This window comes from Aquila chrysaetos, chromosome 23 (assembly GCF_900496995.4).
Source record: "Aquila chrysaetos chrysaetos chromosome 23, bAquChr1.4, whole genome shotgun sequence".
Taxonomy (NCBI): Eukaryota; Metazoa; Chordata; class Aves; order Accipitriformes; family Accipitridae; genus Aquila; species Aquila chrysaetos.
In genome coordinates, this window is record NC_044026.1 from 17455368 (window position 1) to 17478231 (window position 22864).

At 40.7% G+C, this 22864-nt stretch overlaps 1 protein-coding gene across 10 annotated transcripts in view; it reads right to left on the reverse strand.

The window, feature by feature from the left end:
• Nucleotides 1-22864, reverse strand: part of ARHGAP6 (Rho GTPase activating protein 6) — a 341022-nt gene that overhangs the window by 26740 nt on the left and 291418 nt on the right. For all 10 annotated transcript variants that reach the window (XM_029999031.2, XM_029999033.2, XM_029999038.2 and 7 more), the window contains 3 exons: nt 17981-18052; nt 6475-6731; nt 2275-2470 (listed from right to left, as the gene is read on the reverse strand). In XM_029999031.2, the coding sequence (XP_029854891.1) occupies nt 2275-2470; nt 6475-6731; nt 17981-18052 (525 nt within the window). The remainder of the gene's footprint in view (nt 1-2274; nt 2471-6474; nt 6732-17980; nt 18053-22864) is intronic.

The following is a 22864-nucleotide window of genomic DNA, read 5'->3' on the forward strand; positions in this document are numbered from 1 at the left end:
TTGCAAAAAGGATTAAATTATCTATAAGCTTTGAAAAGTTTATGGTCTAACAAAGGCTACTCTGCAACATTCATTTTCACTACTGACATACAGGAGATGTAAAATAACCCTGCAAAACAAATGCCTTTTGATAGCCATGAGGCTACACTTGCTTGCTAGAGATGTGTAGCTTTGCAGTGGTGTTTGGAGCTGCAGATTTTCATCAGAGAAATTCAGATAGGATTCTGCTTTTTAGTTTCTAGTCTCAACATGACACGTCTCTTCAAATATTCTTCTATCTTTGCGTAACAGAAAATTACATTGATGAAATAACATTTAGTAAACCCAGGAACATTGGCAGGGAAACATCTGAGATGGAGATATTCATACTGGGCACAAACTGGACGCTGGTTACCAGTTCCTGCACAAACATACAGTATTTGTTTCACACTGCAGGTCTGCAGGAAGTCAAGCCTTTACAACTCTGGGACATGATTCCAGGGAAAACAGGGAGGGTGAACAAGGCCAGGGGCTTTTATGGCTAAAAACATAACTATTTTTTATCATATACTGTTCAAAATGAGCATTTAAAGCATTTGTGAGAACGCCCTAGGTGATTTGCTGCTGAAAAATTGGCCTAAAGGACTTACAAATACAGGCAAGTGTTTTCAGAATCAGAAACCTAGTCCATCATACAGCCTGGAATGGTGCTGCTACAGGATTGTTGCTAAAACAGAAAGTCCTCTATTATTGCTAAAGCCAACAAGCAAATAGTAGTGTCTGTCTTCTGCAATCTTTACATTTCTCAAAGTCAACCAATCCTGATGACTGTTTTGTGGATGGCAGATTAAATTGGAAATTGAAGAACATCAATATTTGCCCCAAATTATCTCAGATTATTGTGTTCTGAGGTACTACAGTGCACTCTTAGAAAATGCACCCCAAAAAAAAAATCATAAATTTTCTTGAAAAGGAAACTTTAATGTAAAGCAAATATTTTAGTAACAAACGTTGTATAGAAAAGAATCTTTGTTATGACAGTGGGTTAACTGGATTAAAAAATTTATCACAGATGTTCAAGTGACATAAAATCACAGTATCCAAAGGATACTCAGCAGGATGGGTTTTTTGGGCGACTCAGACACTTTTATGTTCTCCAAACTCAGCTACCCTTGCTTAAAGGGATGGAAGTAATTAATCTCAAACTTAATCATCCCTACACTTATTTGTCAGCCACGGTATCTAATTTGTGTAAAAGGCTAACAATGACTCTCTTTCCCAGTTTTCCTTTATATATTTGTAAGCAACATGGTTTTCAATTATGTATTGTAAAAGCTCAGCATTATTATTTAAATTGCAGTCCCTCATCTGCAAAAGCCTTTCATTCAGAGTCAGTAAATTATTTCTTTCTGGTCAAATGAGGCATCAAATGCATCATTTGGCGTTGCAGTCACCATTACTTAACGGTTTGTTTATTATCTGGCCATGTGATAACTCCATCTTGCTGTGGCCAAGTTATTTCAATTCTCATTAAAAATCTTTACAAGACTAAGATACATTGGGAGAGATGTTGAACAGATACCTTGATTAACTATTGTTTCTGCATTACATAAAGCTGGTGGGAGGTTTGTGTCTGGATGACCATGAAGACATGAGAAGAATATTGGCAGGAGTTTATAACTCCCTTCGGAGAGAGCAGGCCCAAGCCTGAGGCTGGTCGGGGGACTCAAGCCAGGGACAAACTGAGTAGTCAGCTTGTAAGCCTTGTAGTGAACTGGAAAAAGCTTCTTGAAGCTTAATATAATTTAGTATGGAATTTTTTTTTCTTTCTCTGAGCCTCTATCTTCAAATGCTGTTTCTAGTTAAGTCCTGCACTGTAGTATAAACAGTTAATTGAGCTCTTACACCTTAAGTCGTTTTGAAGAATGGCTCCAGGCTGACTGGCACATTTCAGACTTTCATTCTCAAGGTATGGGTAAACCCTTGGGTTGTGAAGAGCCATTCCTGCAGAGCTGAGCACTCCAGTACGAGATGAATGACCTCCAAGAAACGTCTCTTCCCCCCTGCTGTATGGGCCAGTTTGCGAGCTTGTAGCATAGATCCTTAGGTAAGATACCATCTAAGTAATTATTTGTGAGGCAGTACCTTTAGCAAGAGGCAAAATAGGAGGGAAAGCATCTGACTTTCAAAGATGTCCTTGCAATTTGAAGTATATGCTTGCTTCTCAAAATACACATTTATTTATATTACAGTAAAAATATATCTGCCACTCCTGGGAAAAGGAAATATTCTTACCATGCTTTTCCAAGTGCTGGCAGCAACTATCTACAAGCCGAGGAACCTGCCTGTAAATAGGGTTCAGGCTTAGTTTCTTATCTCTTGCCTTTTCTTTCTTGCTCTGGGCTTCTGCTGGCAAAGAGAGCTGGAGAGCCTCTAACAATCGTGACTGATTGTCATCAAGATCTGTAATAGAGTCCACAGACATCGCGCCCTGTAAAATACACACACATGAACAATCAGTACGGCTGGAGAAATCTAAACACCACAGGACCTTACCTAATACTTTTGCCCACCTGCATTTTAAACAAACTAATATAAAAATATAATTTGCTACACAGTTTTTGTAAATTAATGAAGTTATAATACCAGTGTAATGGATGGGAAAATCACAATGGTACCAATGCTATTATTACCATACTACAATGAATACAAATTAGGTATTGAAAAAACTAAATTCTTTTCACTCACTCAGCATACCTTTTTATTGTTGTAAGCCTGCACATACTGCAGGACAAGGATGAATCATGGTCTGTGTGTGCACCTCAGCAGTACAATATTTATGTGCATGGAGATATATACACATTTTTAAACCCGATTCCCTACTTCCTCTGCAGATTGGGCCATTGTATCAGTGAAAATGATGCAAATAGATTTACAACCGTACACCAAATACAGTTAACTAATAACACAAACATACAACGGCAGAGATTGAAATAATCCCATGTTATCACAGAACAAAGACACACCAGAGAAGTAGAGGGGTAGTATTTTTTAGATAATTCTACTTCATTTATCTTAATATTTTAAAATCATTACAATTCCAATGAAAGCTTTGAAAACTATGTTTTGATTACAGCAGGCACAGAAGTTCAAGCAGTCTGTAAAGCATAAAGCAGCACAAGCAGCAGGAGGTTTATGGCATCTTTCAATGTTCACACTTGAAAACTAAGATTTTTTTTTTCAACCACAAGATTACTGTCACTTCAAAATGACCGTTTCCCTCAATTCTTATTAAAGTAACCAGGCAAAAACATTTTAGGGGACATCTAGGCTTATAAATAATAATCATAAACAAAAAGAAAAATTTTGGTTTTAATTCTCATTAGAAATATCTATTGTAAATTATTTTCTTTCTTTCTGAAACAAAGGATACATTTTACCATAACATAAAAGGTATTGTACAAGGATCCGGCATGTCATCCAAAGAAATAATGAAGAAAATGTAAATTCCCATTCAAAACTTTGTTGACAACTCTAATTTCTTAAAAGCACGCTATTCTGCTGACAGGTATTTCACAGGCTGCTGGTGAGATCTCTATGTCTATTAAATGAGAATTGTACAACTGCTAGGGAATTTCAAGCTCTAGAATTATTTTCTTCCATCAGGCTAGACAACTGAACTTTACAAAGATTTCCGATTCATAGGCAACTCATACAAAGTCCACTGAGATTTCAAATGAATTTAAAAATTTTTAGTTCATAATATCTTTTTTAAAAAAAGCATCTAACTTATCAGGTATAGTTCTGTTTATTATAACTCATGGAAGACTTAAGAATAAAACACAGTGAAGTTTTTAGATTTTTTTGGACCCACATCTCTAAACAATTACTAGACCCTTTAGAATGCAACTTTGACCTTGATTTCTGATGTCTCTCAGAAGTACATTTGCTTGATTCCCTTTACCGTTTCCTGCCAAAAGCAAACAAAAACAACCCCCAAACCAAACAAGAATCTCTGGCTATGATCCATGTGTGCAAAATTCCAACTGAACAATTTTTCTATTTTGTTTTTAAGAGTTTCGGGTTTCAGACATTAGAATTAGCCGACTGACACTGAAAATCCTAACACCATCCTCACAGCAGCAGCTCCCAAGCAGCTCCTGCACGACAGGTGCCCTCCTTTATACCTTGTCTTCACTGGCCCTTCCCTGCCTGCAAAGCATCCTCACCTCATGAATCATTGTTATCACAGAGTCACTTAAGTCGGATTCAGATCCCTAAAATAGATGTAAATACAGTCAGTTTGCCATTATCCTTGGGCATTTTATCAAAATTGTGGATTAACTGGGGCATTGAGCTGGCTTTACGAAGAGTGACCTTGAGTTCAGTGGCTGAAGTGCAGCACTGCTTGGCAATACCAAGTCCAGGCCAGCTCTGATTTTAAATTTCAAAGTGCACAGGAAAACACTACCAATATACTCCATGGATCCAGCTCAAAGTCAGCCAGACCTATTAGTTTGGGCTCAGCCAGACCTATACAACTGCTGAGGAACAATGCAGGAGATCATGCACATTGCTACTCCACTACTCCAGGACTACTGACACAGACACAGTGCTACCTGGACTGCAATGCCCAGCAACCAAAGAAAAATCAAGTTTCATCTACTAGGCATTACCTTTGCATATAATGGATACCAGTCCCTATGCCACTATGACAAGGTCAAAATCTAAATAAACTGGGCAAGTCTTAAGCTAAGCACACAAAAACACGCAGAAAAGTGGAGATTAAAGAGGAGATGGAAAGTGCAAAAAGAAAATGAAGCCCAGAGGGACAGGTGTGGAATGAAGGTCAGATGAAGCTTTTCTTTGCTTTTTAAGGGTTATAGAAGGCTTTTCTCTTTTGAAAAGATGAGCAATATTACAGAGTATGCATGGGATCAAGTACTATCCATGGCAGATCCATTTTCACTCTATATGTTATGCTGTTTGAGTAGTAAAGCAGTATGACTGAGCTCCTGATACTTGAATAAATTTTGACTGCATAATATATATATATAAAAATAATATATTAACAGAGAGTCAGAATATTGTCTATAATAAGCACACAGAAAATGCCTTGCTGGATGACCAGGGTCTCAACTTCCAACTGCTGGGCAAAAATCCTACACCGAAAATGCAGCAAGTGATTTCTGTCTAGCTCTTGGAGGAGAGATAACCACAGCACTCATACCGTGAGCTCTGCAGCCAGCATTACCTTATATCCCTTTTACTGAAAGCCTCAGCTGCCTGTTCATATGGTCTGGACAGGCCAATAGATGTGCATTATGGGTATATAAGAATGAAACAGCTTCAAATATCATGCCCTCAGCTATCTGCAGACAGAATGTAGACTTCAAGCTTCACCTGACAGCTAGAGGGAAAGAAGGCAGGTCATGGGGCTCTCCAATTGCCCTTTAATTTGCAGTTAACTCCAGTTCTACTCCTCTTTAACACCATGGCTTGAAGAGCTCTACATAGCATTTCTCTGAAGTAGGTTTTTATCTAGGGATGAAAGACGGTGAGAATCCTAAGAAAATACTTTATTGCCCAGGGTCTGTTCTTGTACCCCAAATTCTCTCTCAGATTACTTAACAGGAGTTTTTATTGGAAGTATTTTATTACGCATTTTTTCCTCCCTCCATTGCAAATGAAATTCAAAAGCAGTAATTCTAGAACCTCTATCCCATGGTAACAACAACAATAACAACAACAAAATCTACTACTGTTACTAGCTGCAATACTGGAAATCTCAGAGCATAAAATTTATAAAGAACAGAACCCTGCAAACAAATGGTCTACCAGGTACCTATCTTACATGCAGGATTAATGTTCAACCCAAACCACTGCACTGTGCTCTGCTGCCAAAGGCATCTTCATAGCCTGTATACAGAAATGTCCTTCAAAGAGCCTGGTACAAATTTACTCTGACGACTTCTTACTTACCATCAAGGACATGATCAGAATTAAGACCACAGGGGTTTTTTACTAATACTAGGATAGGGCTTAATAATTAGATTTATTTCCAAGTTTGTGGAGCTAGATTAACATAAGTATACATATAAATATCAATCACATAGGTTTAGTCTTCCCCAGCTGAAAAAATTAGGTTGAAGACAGATGGAATTTGTTAAATCTAAAAGACCTAGACAGAAGAAGGTAGATAAAGGGAGTGAACAGGAAGACTTCTAAATAATCTCTCTGCCACTTTGCGATCTGTAACAGATTTGCACAGTCCGTATGATCTTTTCCCAACAGCACCAGAGAAAGAAGATTTCCACTACAGTTAGAATTTTTTGCTATTGACCAGGCCGGCTTCCACCTGAAAAAAAAAAATCACTGTTCGAACATGACAGAAGAAAATATTCCACAATCCACAGACACAACAGGGTTTTTTCCTGCTCCAGCTAGACCCTCTGGACCTACTGGCATGCACCACATTGCGATGGGTCTACTTACACGCCTCCGTGCTCGTGGTGCTGGCTCGGGTGTGTTAGGAGAAGTGGATTCGTTCGGTGTTTCTGAGGTTGAGCTAAGAGATGAGTTACTGCTTGAAAGTTCTTTGTTCTGCCTTTTAGTTCCGAACGGCAAGAGAAAGGCCACAAAATCTGAAACATCTTTTTGCTCTTCTCTCTGAGAGTCTTGCTTGAGCTTGTATGCCCGGTCATTAGCAATCACTTGGGACAAGGGCATTCCAAAAGCCTGGGGAATAAATTCTGCAAGAACAACAACAAAATTAATATTTACTGAACATCTGAGATTTATTTAGTACAAAAAGAATTAAGTATTAAGCTGCTAAAAAGAAAACCAATCTGAAGTCCCTTTAAATATATAATAATTCCAATGAGGTATTGGACTGCATAATAACAACAACAACAATATTCAAACAATAAAATAATAGTGGAAATGTGCCAGGTTAATTGTAGCCCATGGTATCTGAATCTTGTTTCCAGTTGGATCATGCAAGATACACCACACAGAATCTTAGAAAATCACTTGGGAGCAGACCTAATTAAGATCTTAACTTCCACTGAAAGCAACTGGAAGTCAGGCACTTCTGGCTACATCTAGATGGTGCAGAGACATCAGGGGCACTGGTAACCTAATCCTGAGACTGGGGAGCCTAGCTGGCCCGTGCCACAGCTCTGTCATGTTTCAGACCCCTTCACCAGGTTTCTTTCTCACAAATGCTCCAGGGCACCAGAGTCAAGGGGTACAGGTACGTGCATGGGACTCATTACAGGTCAGGCGGGTATGTGCCTACCTGTACAGGGAGCTTGTAAGTGCACCCACCATTCAGACTAAGCTTTAAAGGATATGGTTTTACTGCTTTAACGTAGTAGTAAGATTAAACCAGTTTAATAGTGGTATATCAGTATAAAGGTTCTTTGTAACAGTACAAAAATACGTATGGACACATAGAAATACAGGAGAATACAGGTTTCTCTCAATTAACGAAAAGAACATAATCCCATCCCACGTCAATATAACTATAATGTACAAAACCAGCATATACTTCAGGTCTCAAAGTAAAATGCTGAACTATTTTACAAAATAGAAAAATATTCTACAGTGAATCAGCCAACAACAACTAACACTGAAATTCTTGTCATTAAGTTTCAAATCTAGACCTATCTGAGATTAGTAGAACCAAAACCATTGGGCCAGACTGCCAACTACAACTGTTTTGTGCTCCAATTGAATGAAAAAATAGCTATTGACTCTATTCATCCTGGTGAAAATGGGTGCAACTTCTACTAGGTTCCAGTTTCAGACCTGCCTGTATCATGAATAAATAAAGCACCAACGATTACAGGCAACATTTTTTTTTTAGTATGAAAAAAGGAACAACAACAACAAAAAAGCAAACAAAAAAAATCCTTATCCTTCTCTTTTGCCACAGTCGTCTAAATGATTAAAGGCCAAAGTTCCTCCTGGGACTTAAAAGTCTGACTGTATCTTTGATGACACTTTCAAATTTTATCTAGGCTTACATTATCATTAAGACTAAAGTAAGGCATTGAAAAGAAGATTATATTTTATGAATCTTGAATGAGGATACTACTAGCCTATCCTACTAAAGAGACAAGGGCCCGTTGTTCTGATCTGTTGTGAAACATTACTGCTCTTCAGAAGTATGAAATGTTAAGACATGAACTAACTTTGGTGGCCAGACAAAACTAAATCAGGAAGCAGAGCCTCACATATCAAGCAAGTCTGGAGGTGACCTGTGAGTAGAATGACATCTAAAACCATCTGTATTTAATTTAGGACAAGAAAGAACATAATCACATGGGTATCAAGCAATGCAGGGATTGCCATTTGCAGGAGTCCAGAGTTAGACCCATCCCTCCTGTACCCAGCAGAGTGTGCCTATAAAATGACAAGAGTATTAGTACTAAAATTTTTTACTGTTCTGAATTATCTTCCCATTAACATTTAAGACAACGAACTTGAAATACACATATGCAACTGTCATGGTTAAAGCCCAGCCAGTAACAAAGCACCACGAAGCTGCTCGCTCACTCGTCCCCCCTGGCCATGGTGGGATGAGGAGAAAATACAAAGGCAGGCTCGTGGGTCGAGACAAGGACAGGGAGGGATCACTCACCACTTGTGGTCACGGGCAAAAAACAGGCTCAACTTGGGGAAGAAACAACATCAATTTAATCTACTACAAATCAAATCAAAACAAGGATAATGAGAAGTAAAACCAAACCTTTGAACGCCTTCCCCCCAGCCCTCCCTCCTGCCCGGCTCAACTCCACTCCCGGTTCTCTCTCCCTCCTCGGGGAATGGGGGCTGGGGTCGGTTCCTCACACCTGGTCTCTGCCGCTCCTTCCTCCTCAGGGGGAGGAGGACTCCGCACTCAGCCCCTGCTCCGCCGTGGGGTGTCTCCCACGGGAGACAGCCCCTTCATGAACTTCTCCAATGTGGGTCCCTTCCCCGGGCTGCAGTCCTTCAGTCACAGCCTGCTCCAGCACGGGCTTCCCCACGGAGCCCCGGCCATCTTGGGGGGCATCCATCCCCCTGCTCCGGCGTGGGCTCCTCTCTCCCCGGGCTGCAGGGGGGCATCTGCTCCCCCGGTCCCCTCCATGGCTGGGGGGGGACAGCCTGCCGCCTCACCGCGGGCTGCGGGGGCATCCCCTCCTGCCTTCCTCCCTGCCCTCGGTACCCACAGAGGGGTTCCTCTCCCATCCCAATCCCCCACTCCCTGCAGGTTTCCCCTCTTAAATCTGCTCTCCCACAGGTGTTTCCACTGTCCCTGACGGGCTCGGCCTGGGCCAGCGGCGGGTCCGGCTCGGAGCCGGGGGAGCTTCAAGCAGTTTCATAGAATCATAGAATTGTTTAGGTTGGAAAAGACCTTCAAGATCATCGAGTCCAACCATCAACCATGCCCACTAAACCATGTTCTGAAGTGCCTTGTCTACATGTTTTTTGAACACCTCCAGGGATGGTGACTCCATCACTTCCCCGGGCAGCCTGTTGCAATGTCTGACAACCCTTTCGGTGAAGAAATTTTTCCTCATCTCCAACCTAAACCTCCCCTGACGCAACTTGGCCGAGGAGGCCATTTCCTCTCGTCCTATCACTAGTTACTTGACAGAAGAAACCAGCACCCACCTCACTACAACCCCCTTCAGGTAGTTGTAGAGAGCGATGAGGTCTCCCCTCAGCCTCCTTTTCTCCAGACCAACCAGCCCCAGCTCCCTCAGCCGCTCCTCATCGGACTGGTGCTCCAGGCCCCTCACCAGCTCCGTTGCCCTTCTCTGGACACGCTCCAGCACCTCAATGTCTGTCCTGTGGTGAGGGGCCCAAAACTGAACACAGGACTCGAGGTGCGGCCTCACCAGTGCCCAGTACAGGGGACGATCACCTCCCTGCTCCTGCTGGCCACACCATTTCTGATGCAGGCCAGGATGCCGTTGGCCGCCTTGGCCACCTGGGCACACTGCTGGCTCATATTCGGCCGGCTGTCGACCAGCACCCCCAGGTCCTTTTCCGCCGGGCAGCTTTCCAGCCACTTTTCCAGGCCTGTAGCGCTGCGTGGGGTTGTTGTGACCCAAGTGCAGGACCCAGCACTGAGCCTTGTTGAACCTCATACAATTGTCCTTGGCCCATCAATCCAGCCTGTCCAGATCCCTCTGTAGAGCCTTCCTACCCTCCAGCAGATCAACCCTGCCTCCCAACTTGGTGTCGCTTCTCTCAGGAGCTGCCCCTGCAGCTCGTTCCCTGCTACCAAAACCCCACCACACAAACCCATAACAGCAACACATCTCCCTTTCTGCCTGTCTAACCAGGTACGTTGTTATATCTCCAGCATCCCTATTTATCTGTCCTTTCACAACCTTTCCTGAGAAAAGCCACGGAGCCAACTGAAATCCTGAACATGAAATATTTCTCTGGTTTTGGCTCACAGACACTCGTACTTCCAATTGGGATGGGACAGCAGTATGTAGCACAGTGATGCCCAACAGGACGCTGATGCCATTGATCCTACAGCATTAGGACCAACTGGGACAAGAACAGCATGAGATAAGATCTGAGCACTGCTTCATTGAAAGATTTTCATTAAAATGACCCTCTCCCTGACTTGGTTATGTAAAGGCTGGTATTTTGAGGTAGGTGTTGCTCCTCCTTGAAAACCCTCAGGTGTTGAATGCCAGGTTTTTAATTGCTCTTGCTCAACACGCCTGTGTAGCACTGAAAGGACACTGAACCTCTGCTCTAGGCTGCTTTGCTGTAGGCCTCCTTCTCAGAGGACATGAACTGCTTCCCCGATTTCTCAATGTCTGGCAGAGATGGGGAACTGGATGAAAACCAACTGGCTGATTTTCAGACTAAATACAGATGGAAGTGATGCTGGCTGGCAGTGGTAATTATGTTAAGGAATTGGCAAAAGCAGTAACTTTTTGCTCATTTGTTGAAATTAAGAGAATTGGTTGCACCCTCCGCAAACTGGCTACAACCTCAAGTTCCCACCAAAACTCCTGTGTGTGTGCGCCGTGGAGGGGGGGTGGTGGTGGTGAGCATATTTTGCCCACCACTCTTCAGAAGTATTCAATCCCAACAATTTTCTTGTTGGACAAGTAATGTCATGTCCATTAGAGTGAATGCTAGCCCTTTTGACATTTCAGATTCATTAAAAAAAAAAAAAAAAAAAAAGAGTTGTAGTCATGCAAAGTATTTAGCAACCCACTGATGAGGGAGAAAGGGCAGGGACTCAGATGTAAGATGTGTAGGTTTGAGGCTCTGATCTCACAATCAAGCTAAAAGCTCCTGCTGTAGGCTGGAGATCCCTACTGTTAGAGATGTTTAATTTGTATGAAGAAACGTTCCTTAGAGCAGGGTCTCAAACTTTGGTCTGTTGTACATATACTAAATGACTGTAAAACCAAAAAAAAACTGTTCACTTATTTAATCATCAAAGTGGGTAGAAATTTTGCAGAAAGCACCATGTAAAAATGTGAAACAACCTGGCAGACTGGGCAATCGGTGTGGAAACACAGACTCATATCCTTAGCCCGAACAGCAGCATATAAGGAATTGACTTTAGATCCATTCTGGTTTTTAGTGTTTACTGGCACAGGAGACAATGTGCTATTTTGGAGAAGTGCACAATTTCTTTTACCAGAAAATCCATCTTGCAGCTATGGAAAATTTCTTAAGAAAATTTTGATCAAAACTCGTATGTTCCCAAGATATCTTTCTGTGATGGCAAATCAGCATTTTCTAATAAAAAGCAGCATGTCACAGAAAAACTCCAAGCCAAATCAAATAAGAGTTTCAGTGACCAGAAATCCTTTTCTTTGCTAATCAAATGATAATATCCAGGATGTTGACCCATACGGTTAGCTTACTTGGCCTCATGCCACCCTGTCCAAGTATAGGTTCAATGACTTCTCTGAAGTTTCTGCTGGTGAAAATTGTGGTTTCCATCCCACAAACCATAGCAGCCTATTAAGAACCAGTGAGGTCTATACTCTAGACCCTAGTGAGGCTTTCAATGTCAATAAAGAGAACAGCATACAATACAGCAACTTTGGATAGTCTCCCTAGCACTTTCTTGGTTTTTTTTTTTTCTTAAGTACAGCTTAAGTGCTGTTTTTGAGCTGCTAAAACCTTGTGACCAAGATCTAATGAGGTGCTTGTACTACCTCTATCTAAGTGATAGCAACAGAGTGGGAGACAGCTCAGAGAATAATATGCTTTAAAAGGGATATTTAAATGGACTTAAAGCAGTCTTTAAGTCAACCTCCGCCGCTAGCAAGACTGGGTAACTCTGTTTTGCTAACCGAAATTAATTACTTTGGATCCGTAGAGGGAGTGATGGAAGGAAGGAAATAAGGAAAATGGAAGCCTCGATCCATAATTGGAATGGCAAAACTCCCTCCATCTGAAGGTTTGTCAAAACCATGCACCGACTCCAGAAGACTTGAGATAAGACAATGTTCTCACAGCATCAGTTCTGTGGCTGAAAGTCCCTTCTCCAGCTAGTCAGAGCTCACTGACCTTCAAGGAGTGATATAAGGCCTTTGCAATTGCTCAGACTTTTTCTGTGGGTAGGTGTTTGTTTAAAAAAAAAAAAAAACCAAAACTGAGAGGTCCTTTGGTGGACTTTAGTATGAATTATGACAGAGTGTTCCTTAAAACAACCTTTTGTATGCCCAGAGAGCATGAGAAACATTTCTGAAGTTTTTAAAAAAGCACAGTGGGGTGCTGGAAAGGCTTGAGAAAAACACGTTTCTGATAAACAATAATAAAAAAGAAACTTCATCTATTCAGCTCTCTCCTTAAGCTGTGCTAAGCTCTCTCCTTTAGCTGGCATTCTAACATCATGGTAGGTTGAATTACTGAAGAACAAATGCAAATGTTACGAAATACCTCTGAATTTACTGAGTATGGCTGGGAAATAAACATGGAAGATGTTTTCAAGAATTTTGAACTAAAGAAAAGTCAAACATCTGCTGGATCTCCATATGCTACAGAGTTACCAGGAAGGCCTTTCTCAGAAACTCCAGCATATAAAGCAGTTCTGCAAAGGCCCCACAGATGAACCTGTCAAGTATTTACATTCCACACAGGAACACCAGCAAAAGGGATGAGTCTCAGTTGCTCAACAAATCACGTAACAAGTGATTATTATTTCTGAGCAGGTCTCTCAGTTCACCTGTAGGGTTTACTGGAACCAAGGCAAAATGGAACTGGTTTACTGATAAAATCTTCTAGGAGAAATCCTTTCTGGGAGGCAACTCTCTCAGGAATGCCTGTGTGTACTTTCCAAGTAGGCATGCTTACGCTGACCCCCGTATCGCTGGCAGGAGATGGACAAAAGGCTCCACTTCTGCTGCCGTCAAAATTAGCAGTGAATTTGTAAGGGAACAGTACCCAGCCGCCAGCATGCAGAGCATCCCAAGAATTTCTTATTCCAAGCAGCACTGACATTTTACTGCTCCTCCAGCCTGAGTACTGTTTGTTAGCAGCTAAAGCAAATGTTTGGAGACATATGTAGACAGCACGATTGAGAGTCATGATGGCCATTAATAACAAGGAGGCTGAGTAGAGAAAAGCAAAGACACTGAACGATGGAAGCTGAAAATACTGCTTAAATATCTGGGTGGAGTGCTGCTCTCCTGTTTCATCTGTTTACATCCGGCAAGTTTTGCTATATCCTGGTCTTTTGAGTCACTCAGAGATGTAAAAGCAATTGAAAAAACACTTGTTTTAGAATTTTTCCCCTTTTAATGAGATGATGACAGATGTACCTGTCAAAAAGGACAAAATAAAGATATCTCCTTTAAAGTGCATTCAATTCTACTTTAGTGTCTTTGTTGGCCTTCAGAAGTATAACAGTTTGCTGAAACTCTCACTTAACAGATAGACAGGCTCATTGACTGATCCGTCTAAATAAAAACTGACGTTAGGAGAGTAAAAACTCCACAGATTGGACTGAGTCCTAAAATACAAGTGATTAAATCTCCAAACAGTCCTAGAAGAAAAGAGTACCATGTCCTTTCGGTTATGTTTTTTTAAGCACAGACACCTGGTTCCGTGAGGTGAGGGAGAACAGTTTTGGGCACAAATCGGAGAGAGGTGGTACCTCCCCAGAGAGAACAACTCCAGAAGTCTACATCCTAGGGCAGTTCAGTGCACATCAGTGCTAAAGGAGAGGTTTTGTCAGGCAAGACCAAGGACACAAGTCCTCCCTGCTCTTTCTCAGGAACTACCTACACACAAAGGCACAACCCTGACTGCACACACTACAAGCTGCACAAGGTTCATGCCTTGTGCACCCTGCAGCATGGCCTCTGTTGTGTGTCCCTGCTGATCAGCACAGTGCCTTTTTTTTCCACCTCTGTGGTTTCCTGCGCCAGGCACATCTCGGTGATCTTTGGCTGCAGCCCACACACAGGATCACACCGTGATGCGTGATCATCAGGATTAACCTTCAGGAGCTTATCTAGTCAAAAAAAGACTTTTCAGGTGGCATGTACTCCAGACAAGACCTAACAACACGGGCCCCTCAGCTGTTACTTGTCCTGGTATGTGGGGTCTCCCAGGCTGAGATATAGGAAACTCAAAATGTTTGCAATTAATTACATACTCTTCAAACTGCAACTGTGCTTACAGAAGTGATGCTGAAGGGACAGAAATGCTGTTTGCATTAAGGCAACTGCAACTCGTCTGCATAAAGTGTTCTGGAAATCAGCTTCCCCGCTTCGCCTCTGACATCCTACAGCCTGGTCTCGCCGTTTCATTCTTACAATGGTGCAGCAGGACTAGTTATGAAAAAAAAGAAACCCCACAAACCCCCCAAAAGAAACAGAAGGAAGGCATTCCTTTTGGGCCTGAGGACTAGGGACCTGCCCATATGGGTAAGTGTGTGCTCCTGGCCTTTTGTGTGAGCACAACCATGTCCAGAGTGAGGAGTGTTTGTTTCGGACCAGCTCCTCAGAAACGGAAGATACTCTCTTTATAAAATACATGGTAGAAATGCTCGTTAAAAAAACCACCATGGAATGGACCAGGCTAATGCTTGCAGCTCGCTGTGATACAGACGCCGAGGCAGGTGAACTCTGACTTCGGGTGACACAGAGACCACAGTTCAGGGAAGGTGTTCCCACAGGAAAACAGCCGCCGGTCCCCAGCTGTGCCAGGCTAACCGCCCATTGCACAGTCCAGCACCCTCCTGCTTGCTCATCCCCTCTGCCGTCATGGATTAAGATTCTGCTCAGCAAGTATCTGTGGGGTAGGTGATCTTTAACAACTCAGAAGGGCAGAGAAGAGTACACCAGAAACAACCATGGACAGAAACCCTGAGAAACAGGGCACCGTCTCCTGCTGTCTGGGCTGGTTTTGCCTCATGTTTTCTGTTGGCAACAAATAAGAGCCAACATGGCTTTCTTTTCACTCTGCTGACACGACCTGGTTGGGAACCTGAGTCCTTCCAATTTCCTGGCCCTCTGTACCCTTACTGACCAACCCGACACCCCTGTCAATACAGACGTCCTGAAGGAAGGAGAGAAATATAGATTCTGCTGTTTGAGTAGTGCTGGGGTATTTTCTCCTCAGGGGGGTGCTCCTATAATATTTTATACATGGAGAGAGTGTGTAAGACATCTCTATAAATGAGAATAAGGCAGTGGAAGATGGGAGAAGGAGGATAAAAGCAGAGGGGTACATGCTTGAAATGCCTGAAGTTAAAAGAATAAAGAAAAAAAGGAATTAAAATTAAGAGAATCAGCATAGTGATTTTTAAAAATGCTTGGGTATAGTTAACCAGAAGATATGAGCAATGCTGAAAACCAGGAAGTAGATAAATATATACAAGGATGAATAAGTACAAAGTGCTGACCTTTGCTGTGGGCAACTACTGAGCCCTAACTGGCAAAGCGCACTCAGAAAAATCCACTGGAATAAAAACAGAAAGTATATCCCCAAAGTTACTAAATGAATAGAGTATAAAAGCTATCGTGCACGGCAGACACACAAAAAAATCCCGGAACAGAAATGTAATAGCAGAAAATAATATTATCAGTAAGTCCTCAACCAGTACAGTTGGGTAATTATCAGAAAACAGAGGTCAGCTGAAATAAAACAAGGCTATAAGAAAATTACAAAAGAGTACAAGCCAATGTAAGAAAAAATATTGTTTGAAATATCTTTGGCCATAAATAATTTAGAGCAATAAAAACCAACTCTGGGTTAAGCATCTGTATGCATCAGCAAAGGAAGCCATCACTTCTCAAGGCACTGCACCAAAGAGGCATTGGAGGAGTTCTGGAAGTGCAATTGCAAAGATCCACCGGGTTTGGTTGACACAGGCAAATTTGGTCTTTGGTGAATTATCAAATCAATTTATTACTGCTAAATTCTCCTCATGCAATGAAAAATGTCAGAACAAAAAGATAAAATATATTTAAACTCTCAGAAGAGCTTCTAAATAGAAACTTCCAAAGGAGACTACCAAAGTTGTGCTACCCATATGGGGGGGAAAGATAAAAGCTCTCAGTGCATCAAAAATTTGTGAGAGACAGAACATTTTAAAAAAAAAAAAAAAAAGGCAGCAAGTGGTTAGCCATTTCCGATGCAGAAGAGCACCCCACAGACTGCTATGAAGATCAGTATCTGGCAAATGCACTAAAAAGCAGGGAAGGTTTTGCACAGAACCACATTGCTTTGCACTTTTAACTGCATGGAGATCTATGGGAAAAAAACCGAAGAAACTAAGCAACATAATGACTGATTAATTACACTGCAGCCAAATGTAATGCATTGACAGGAGCAGTACAAGACAGATTTTTCCCCAAAACTGGCTATCAAATCATTAAACCTCTTCCTTAAAGACTCCTTCTGCATGTGGGCTCAGTCCTACATCAAGTAATTGTCATAACAAATGAAAAATTTGGTACTTGCAATGCAACATGAGAGGCCACTGGATTTATCCAAACAAATGTGTCAGGCGACTTTCAGTTTTAGAAAGATTAATGCAAATATTTTCCACAGCAATTTTTAAACCAAGAACATAATAATCCCATATATGAAGTCACCAAACAAAACATTTTCTGCCTGACAAACATTCAAAGTAACTTTGAAATGGGGACATTCATTTTTTCAATGGAATTTCAAAGTTCCATCCTTCTGCCAAACTAGATTACAGGCAATAACATCAGAGTAACCAAATCACTTCTCTTGTTATAAATTTGTGTGTTTGTACGTGTGTTTGTGAAACCGGGGTGTTGATGCTGAGTTTTACTACCACTGTTCCAGAACTTCTTTTCCAGGAGGGAACACAAAATTAGATGCACAATTACTTACATGCATAAAAATGCAATGTCAGACACACTTTTCAGGTCTCAATGTCTAGACTTAGTTCAAATGGCTGCAAATTACAGGTCAAGTCCAGTGGATTAGGACCCAGCCCATAAAGCTGATTAGTGTCCAAACAAAAGAGTACAACCATATCTGTAAATCCATGTCACATGGAGTCTATTAAAATCCAACTGATCAGTAGCACTGAAGCATTTATATATTTTAAACAACGGCTATTTTCATAAGGTTAAAAAAAGAAAAGCAAACCAACTGACTTGCTTGGGCAGGGCTGGGTTTATGTGCTTTACAAACTGAAAGAGGAGAGTGCAAATGCAGGTAAACAACTGGATCGTGTTTTCCAGACTGCACTCTGCACTGGATGGTGAAAATGGGGAGAAAGAACAGTGAAGAACAGATGCAGTCCTTTAACTCCTCCTTTTCTCCCAGGAATAAGCTTTCAGTTGAAGAGATCTGGGTTATACAAATGACAAATAGAAAAGATAAGATGTATTTTTCAACTTGGAAATAAATACCTAGGCAGTACCTCAGCTCAGTAACATTCTCCTACTCCGGAAAGTATTCATTTAAGACTAAAGAGATCTCATATGCAAAACTAAGACCCAGTCAGTAACTATGTACTCATTTTTTTTACCTTTGTCTCTGTTCTTCTCCTTTCCTAATGAGTCCAGTTTCTTTCTTAATGATTTCTTCCTCTTTTGTCCATCTGTAAGAAGAAAAAAGAAAAAAAAAAAGGAAGTGAAGATAAAGAATGCTGAACAAACTACTGCACAAGCTGTAGGAACACGGAGCGAGATGGCCATGGCACTTGGAGTCAGGAAGGGTGTGGGGTACATTTCACAAAGGCTAGGGTCTGTCACAGTCCTTCAGGCCAAAGGAGTGCTGCTTTGTTCACCCAAATGCCGAGGTTGTATGGGTGAACCAAAACATACCCCTCTGCATGCTGCTGGGCACATGTACGTGAGTGGTCACACAGCCCACGTGGCAGAATGGAAAGCTAATTTTGAAGACTTAACAATGGAGGTTTGTTGCTGGACGCTCTTGATAGCAAGGTACCATAAACCTAAAAGGTACTGGTTAGCCCCCATCCATTGTCACAAGACTGTGATTCAGGTGTGGAGCTGAAGGTAGTATTTGGAGAGGGAGGATTACTAACCTCCAGGATAAATTCTGCATACCAGTCATACCGCTTGGGTGATAGCTGACCACCTTCACACAACCCATCTGATCTGAACTCACACTGTGAGCTTGCAGTTTGGCACAGCATGTCCAGATTGGTTCACATGGACTAGTCGCAGAGAAATTATTGTTCTGACACCCTATACATCATCCAAGTTTTCACTAAGGTATTAAGGACCAAAGAGTTTAAGCAACAGTGTAGGCAGGTTCATTCTTGAACCAATTATGTAAAAAGATTGGCTATCATTATTTCCTTCAGCAGCATCTTTTATAATGAAAAGCCAACAAAAATGCATTTTGTTTATTAGGTCTCAACAAATACCAGGGATTAAGACATGGGCCTGCTTTAACTTGTACCTTTTGAATTTTTTAAGTTCCAAAGCAATATAAAGGGTTTAACATAAGGACTAATACTAACGCTAACATAGGCACCACTCTAGCTAAAGGTCAATGAACACATACCTTTGCCTTACTGGTTTTGTAATATGGCAAAAACTCAAAACCGAACACATCCTATCTGTGTTTCACCTTTATGGTAAGAAGGTCACCAAATAATCTGCCTCGACACATTTTTCTAGTTATGTAAGCCAGTGTCTTAAGTGGTCTTTCACCGTAGGGAACATACCACAGAGGAGTGAATTGGATCTTTGTCAATTAACTCTCATCTTTGCAAGTAGGGGTTGTGAGAGAACACAAGCTGTTTCCCCATAGTTTTCCTTCAACTCCTGTTGAAAGCCATGCCCAGAACATTACTTAACAGACAGCTGGACAAATTCTGACTTTTTCATAGCCAGTTAATATCCTTTTACTTTAAAATTAACATTTCTTTTTAACTTACGTAACTGTGGTTTGATGTACTCACTCCACTCACACACTTGCACTGTGCATTTATTTAGAGTATATTTGCTCCCAACACTCACTTAACTGTAATACTCAGTTACTGCCTCTTGAGGTAGATTGTCATTTGTTGGTTATATTAATTCTCCTTTTTCCGCACCTGCTCCGGTAAGAATTCATCTCTCTGAAATAAGGCTGACTAGAATGGATAAGGTATTCCGGATGAGAGTTCAGCAATGTAATGGTGGTAATTCATTGCCTGATATGGTCTATGATTAGATTTTCCTTTTTTGTAGCCGCATGACAAGTTCATAACTCAAAGTCATACTTTGATTGATTAATATGCCCAGTCTTTTCACACCTTCTGACATTTCCAGTTGATAAGACTGAGTTTATTACAGAAATTCTTCTTTCACCTCTTGGCAATATGAATAGTCGGTAGCCTGCCTATATACACCTGACAGTACTGCTTGTTTTCATAGGGTTCCCTACTACCGTTGTGTTCTGGCTTTATACATATAAAATAATTTTCAAATTATTTTTCATATTATAAATTCAAATTACTGCTTCACAGTAGCCTTTTGATAAATGACTTACATTTCTTTGGAGTCTTAGAGCCTTATTCTCCAAAGACCCATTTATTGATATTCTGACATTCCCCTGAAGTCTACTGAGACATAAAAATGAGAACAAAAGTCGAAACTGGACGTAAAATATAGTGTTTTGGTATTATACCTACACAATGGCAAGTTCTGGAGTGTCTTAGTGCTACAAAGTGAAATACAACAGAAATACACAAAAAATGAGTGCTATACAATATTGAACACAGGAACAAATGGCACTCATATCCACATGGAGAACAGGTTTACAACTTCTAGGGCCAAACTATCAATGCTTTCTCATGAACCTTGTTCTTAATGGGTGATTCTTTCAACTCCATCGGTGAAGTAATTCCTCAGTAAATGACAGGCTGAGACAACATTTGTCCATTTGTCTCTGCAAATCTTGAATTTTGGATACAAGTGATGCTCAGGCCCAGAGGAATGTAAGAAGCAGGAAGCAGTTCTGGAGATGGACAAATCAGAAAATACAGGAAAGAGTCCACTCTGTGCACTCCCGAGCAAAGAAAGAGATCGCAGAGCGATAGAAGAGAGACACTTACCTTGGGCAAATGGGTGCAGTTCCACTGAAGGCAGTGGAGCTACGACCATTTAGATTTACAGTTTACCCCATGGCAAGAGAAAAAAAGAGTTGCACATGAAATAAGACTGAGAGGAATCTCAGTGAAAAGCTAAAGCCCAGGGGATCTCCCAAGAGCTCTGAGGTCAGTTCCAGTTCTCATCCGCCCCAGCAAAAGACGTGATTAATTACAATCTATATTCCGTAAAAATAAATATGTTTTGAAATGACTGTTGATTTAGGTTACATCACGCATGAATACTGCTGAAATATTCATAATGTGCTTAAAGACTTATGCAACTCTAGCAGTTTTATGCCTTAAATGAACCCAATTCATAATAATAACGCTTAGTACTTACCATTTGCAGCGTGTTTTGAGAATATAATATCCAAAGCATTCTTGGGAAACAGGCAAAGCATTATTACCCATGCATAATACCTACTGTACATTTTAAAATTAATTAGCAAAAATTATGCATAAACAGTATTGTATCAGCCCCAAATGCTATTAAATATGGCCTGCTATTTTAATTCGCAGTTTGGAAATGTTTAAACCACAAAGTGATGAATGCTGTTGGGCTTTTATCCAGCCTTTTGTGTATATAGTTATCACTTAATGTCATGTTTCTATAGATCAACAATATATTGCTCCTCCAACAGATTCCACTCAAGAATATTAGCAAGATGAGTAGTACTCAAAAGACAACAACTGTCAAAGTGAAAGAAGATGCTTTTTTTTTTTCTTTGTTAACCCATTCTGTTTTTTCTGACAAACACCCGCCCAGACAGCTGTACACATCAGGTTTTTTTCAGAGATGAACTTGGTTTGTTCAATGCTTCCTAATTTATGTGTTCACTGCATTTTCCACTGCAATACATACATCACTCTCTGGGCATCTATATATTAAGACTAGCATGATGAATATTTAAAAGACCAAAAGTCTAGAATCAAACTCCTGAGTGCATATTAAATTGCTACATGACCTGTTTTTCCAAAGTGGTGAGCACTTCCAGGTTCAGTTAATGCCAAAAAGACTTTTCTATTTGAAAAATTAGGTCATCTTTTTAGGACTCTGTCAGTGAACCACAGGCTACAGAATACAAGAGTATTTGCACTGATACACCGACTTTGGACAAGAATTGAGGAGTTTGAATTCTGAGATTATTATTTTTGAAATTTTGGGTTAAGGTTGAAATTCACCTGCAGTGTCACCACTAACACCATTTAATCAGCAGTTACACTCTCAAATCCCAGGTTTTATACAGCCCATTTCAGGGCCTAAATTTCACTCTAAGTGAAACCATGGTTCTACAAATTAGGTAATAAGCAGCCATTTTCATGCTGAGGATATATAAATTTCAGCTCTAAAAGTTAAAAAAAGGAAAGAAAGAACTTTGTATTTTTTAAAATTAATTTTAATTTGATTTTTAAAATTTTTTTAATGTAATTTTTTTTTAATGTTGCTTTGCACAAGACCACCTACCAACACCACATATGACTCAAAGAGAGAGTGCAGGCTGAATCCTGTTACTATTACTCACTTCCAGTACTGCTTTACTCATTTTAAAGTTATGGAAATCAACAAATCTATTTGGTAGCTACAGGTATTGCTCAGCATAAGTAAAAGCATCACAAATTAGGTACAGGGCATTTGTTCAAGATGATAGTGGCACAGCTGGAGTTAACATTCACGAACTCTTGGCCACCAGTTTCATATTATGTCACTTAATAGTCACTATACTGTGAAGCCCTAATCCAGTATGTTTTTCATAATTAATATAAATGCAGTAAGAGGTACAACAGCACCTAAGCTTTCCAAGTCATTTTTAAGACACTATAATAGTATTAGGCTTCAGATCATGGAAAGTACCCTGTCAATAAGCTTGAATTGAACCTATAACAAAAATATGATTCTTGAGCATTTTCCTTCCTTATACATGGGCTTGTGGATTATCTGTAAGAATGGATGTTCCTTCTGTGTTACTTACATGCAAGGACACTTTATTCATTAATAAAAAGCAAAATTCATAAATTCAAACAGAGACTTTAAACTAATTTAACTCAGTGGGTTTTTGACAAAAGAGATCTTCTGTTGCTTATGGGGTTACTGAGTAAAAAGAACTCCCCTCCCCATCTATTGGCAACTTCCTTTGCTTACGAGAATTGTGTTTCTTGTCCATTTAGGGAAGAAAATTCGTCGTGTTCTACAATTACGGGTTATTTTCACACAGTATAAGGAGAGGACTTATGTGAGAGATGAGTATCATACCCATAGCTCATTCACCAAAACAGAAACGGATGAAAAAGTTGTGAGATTTCTAA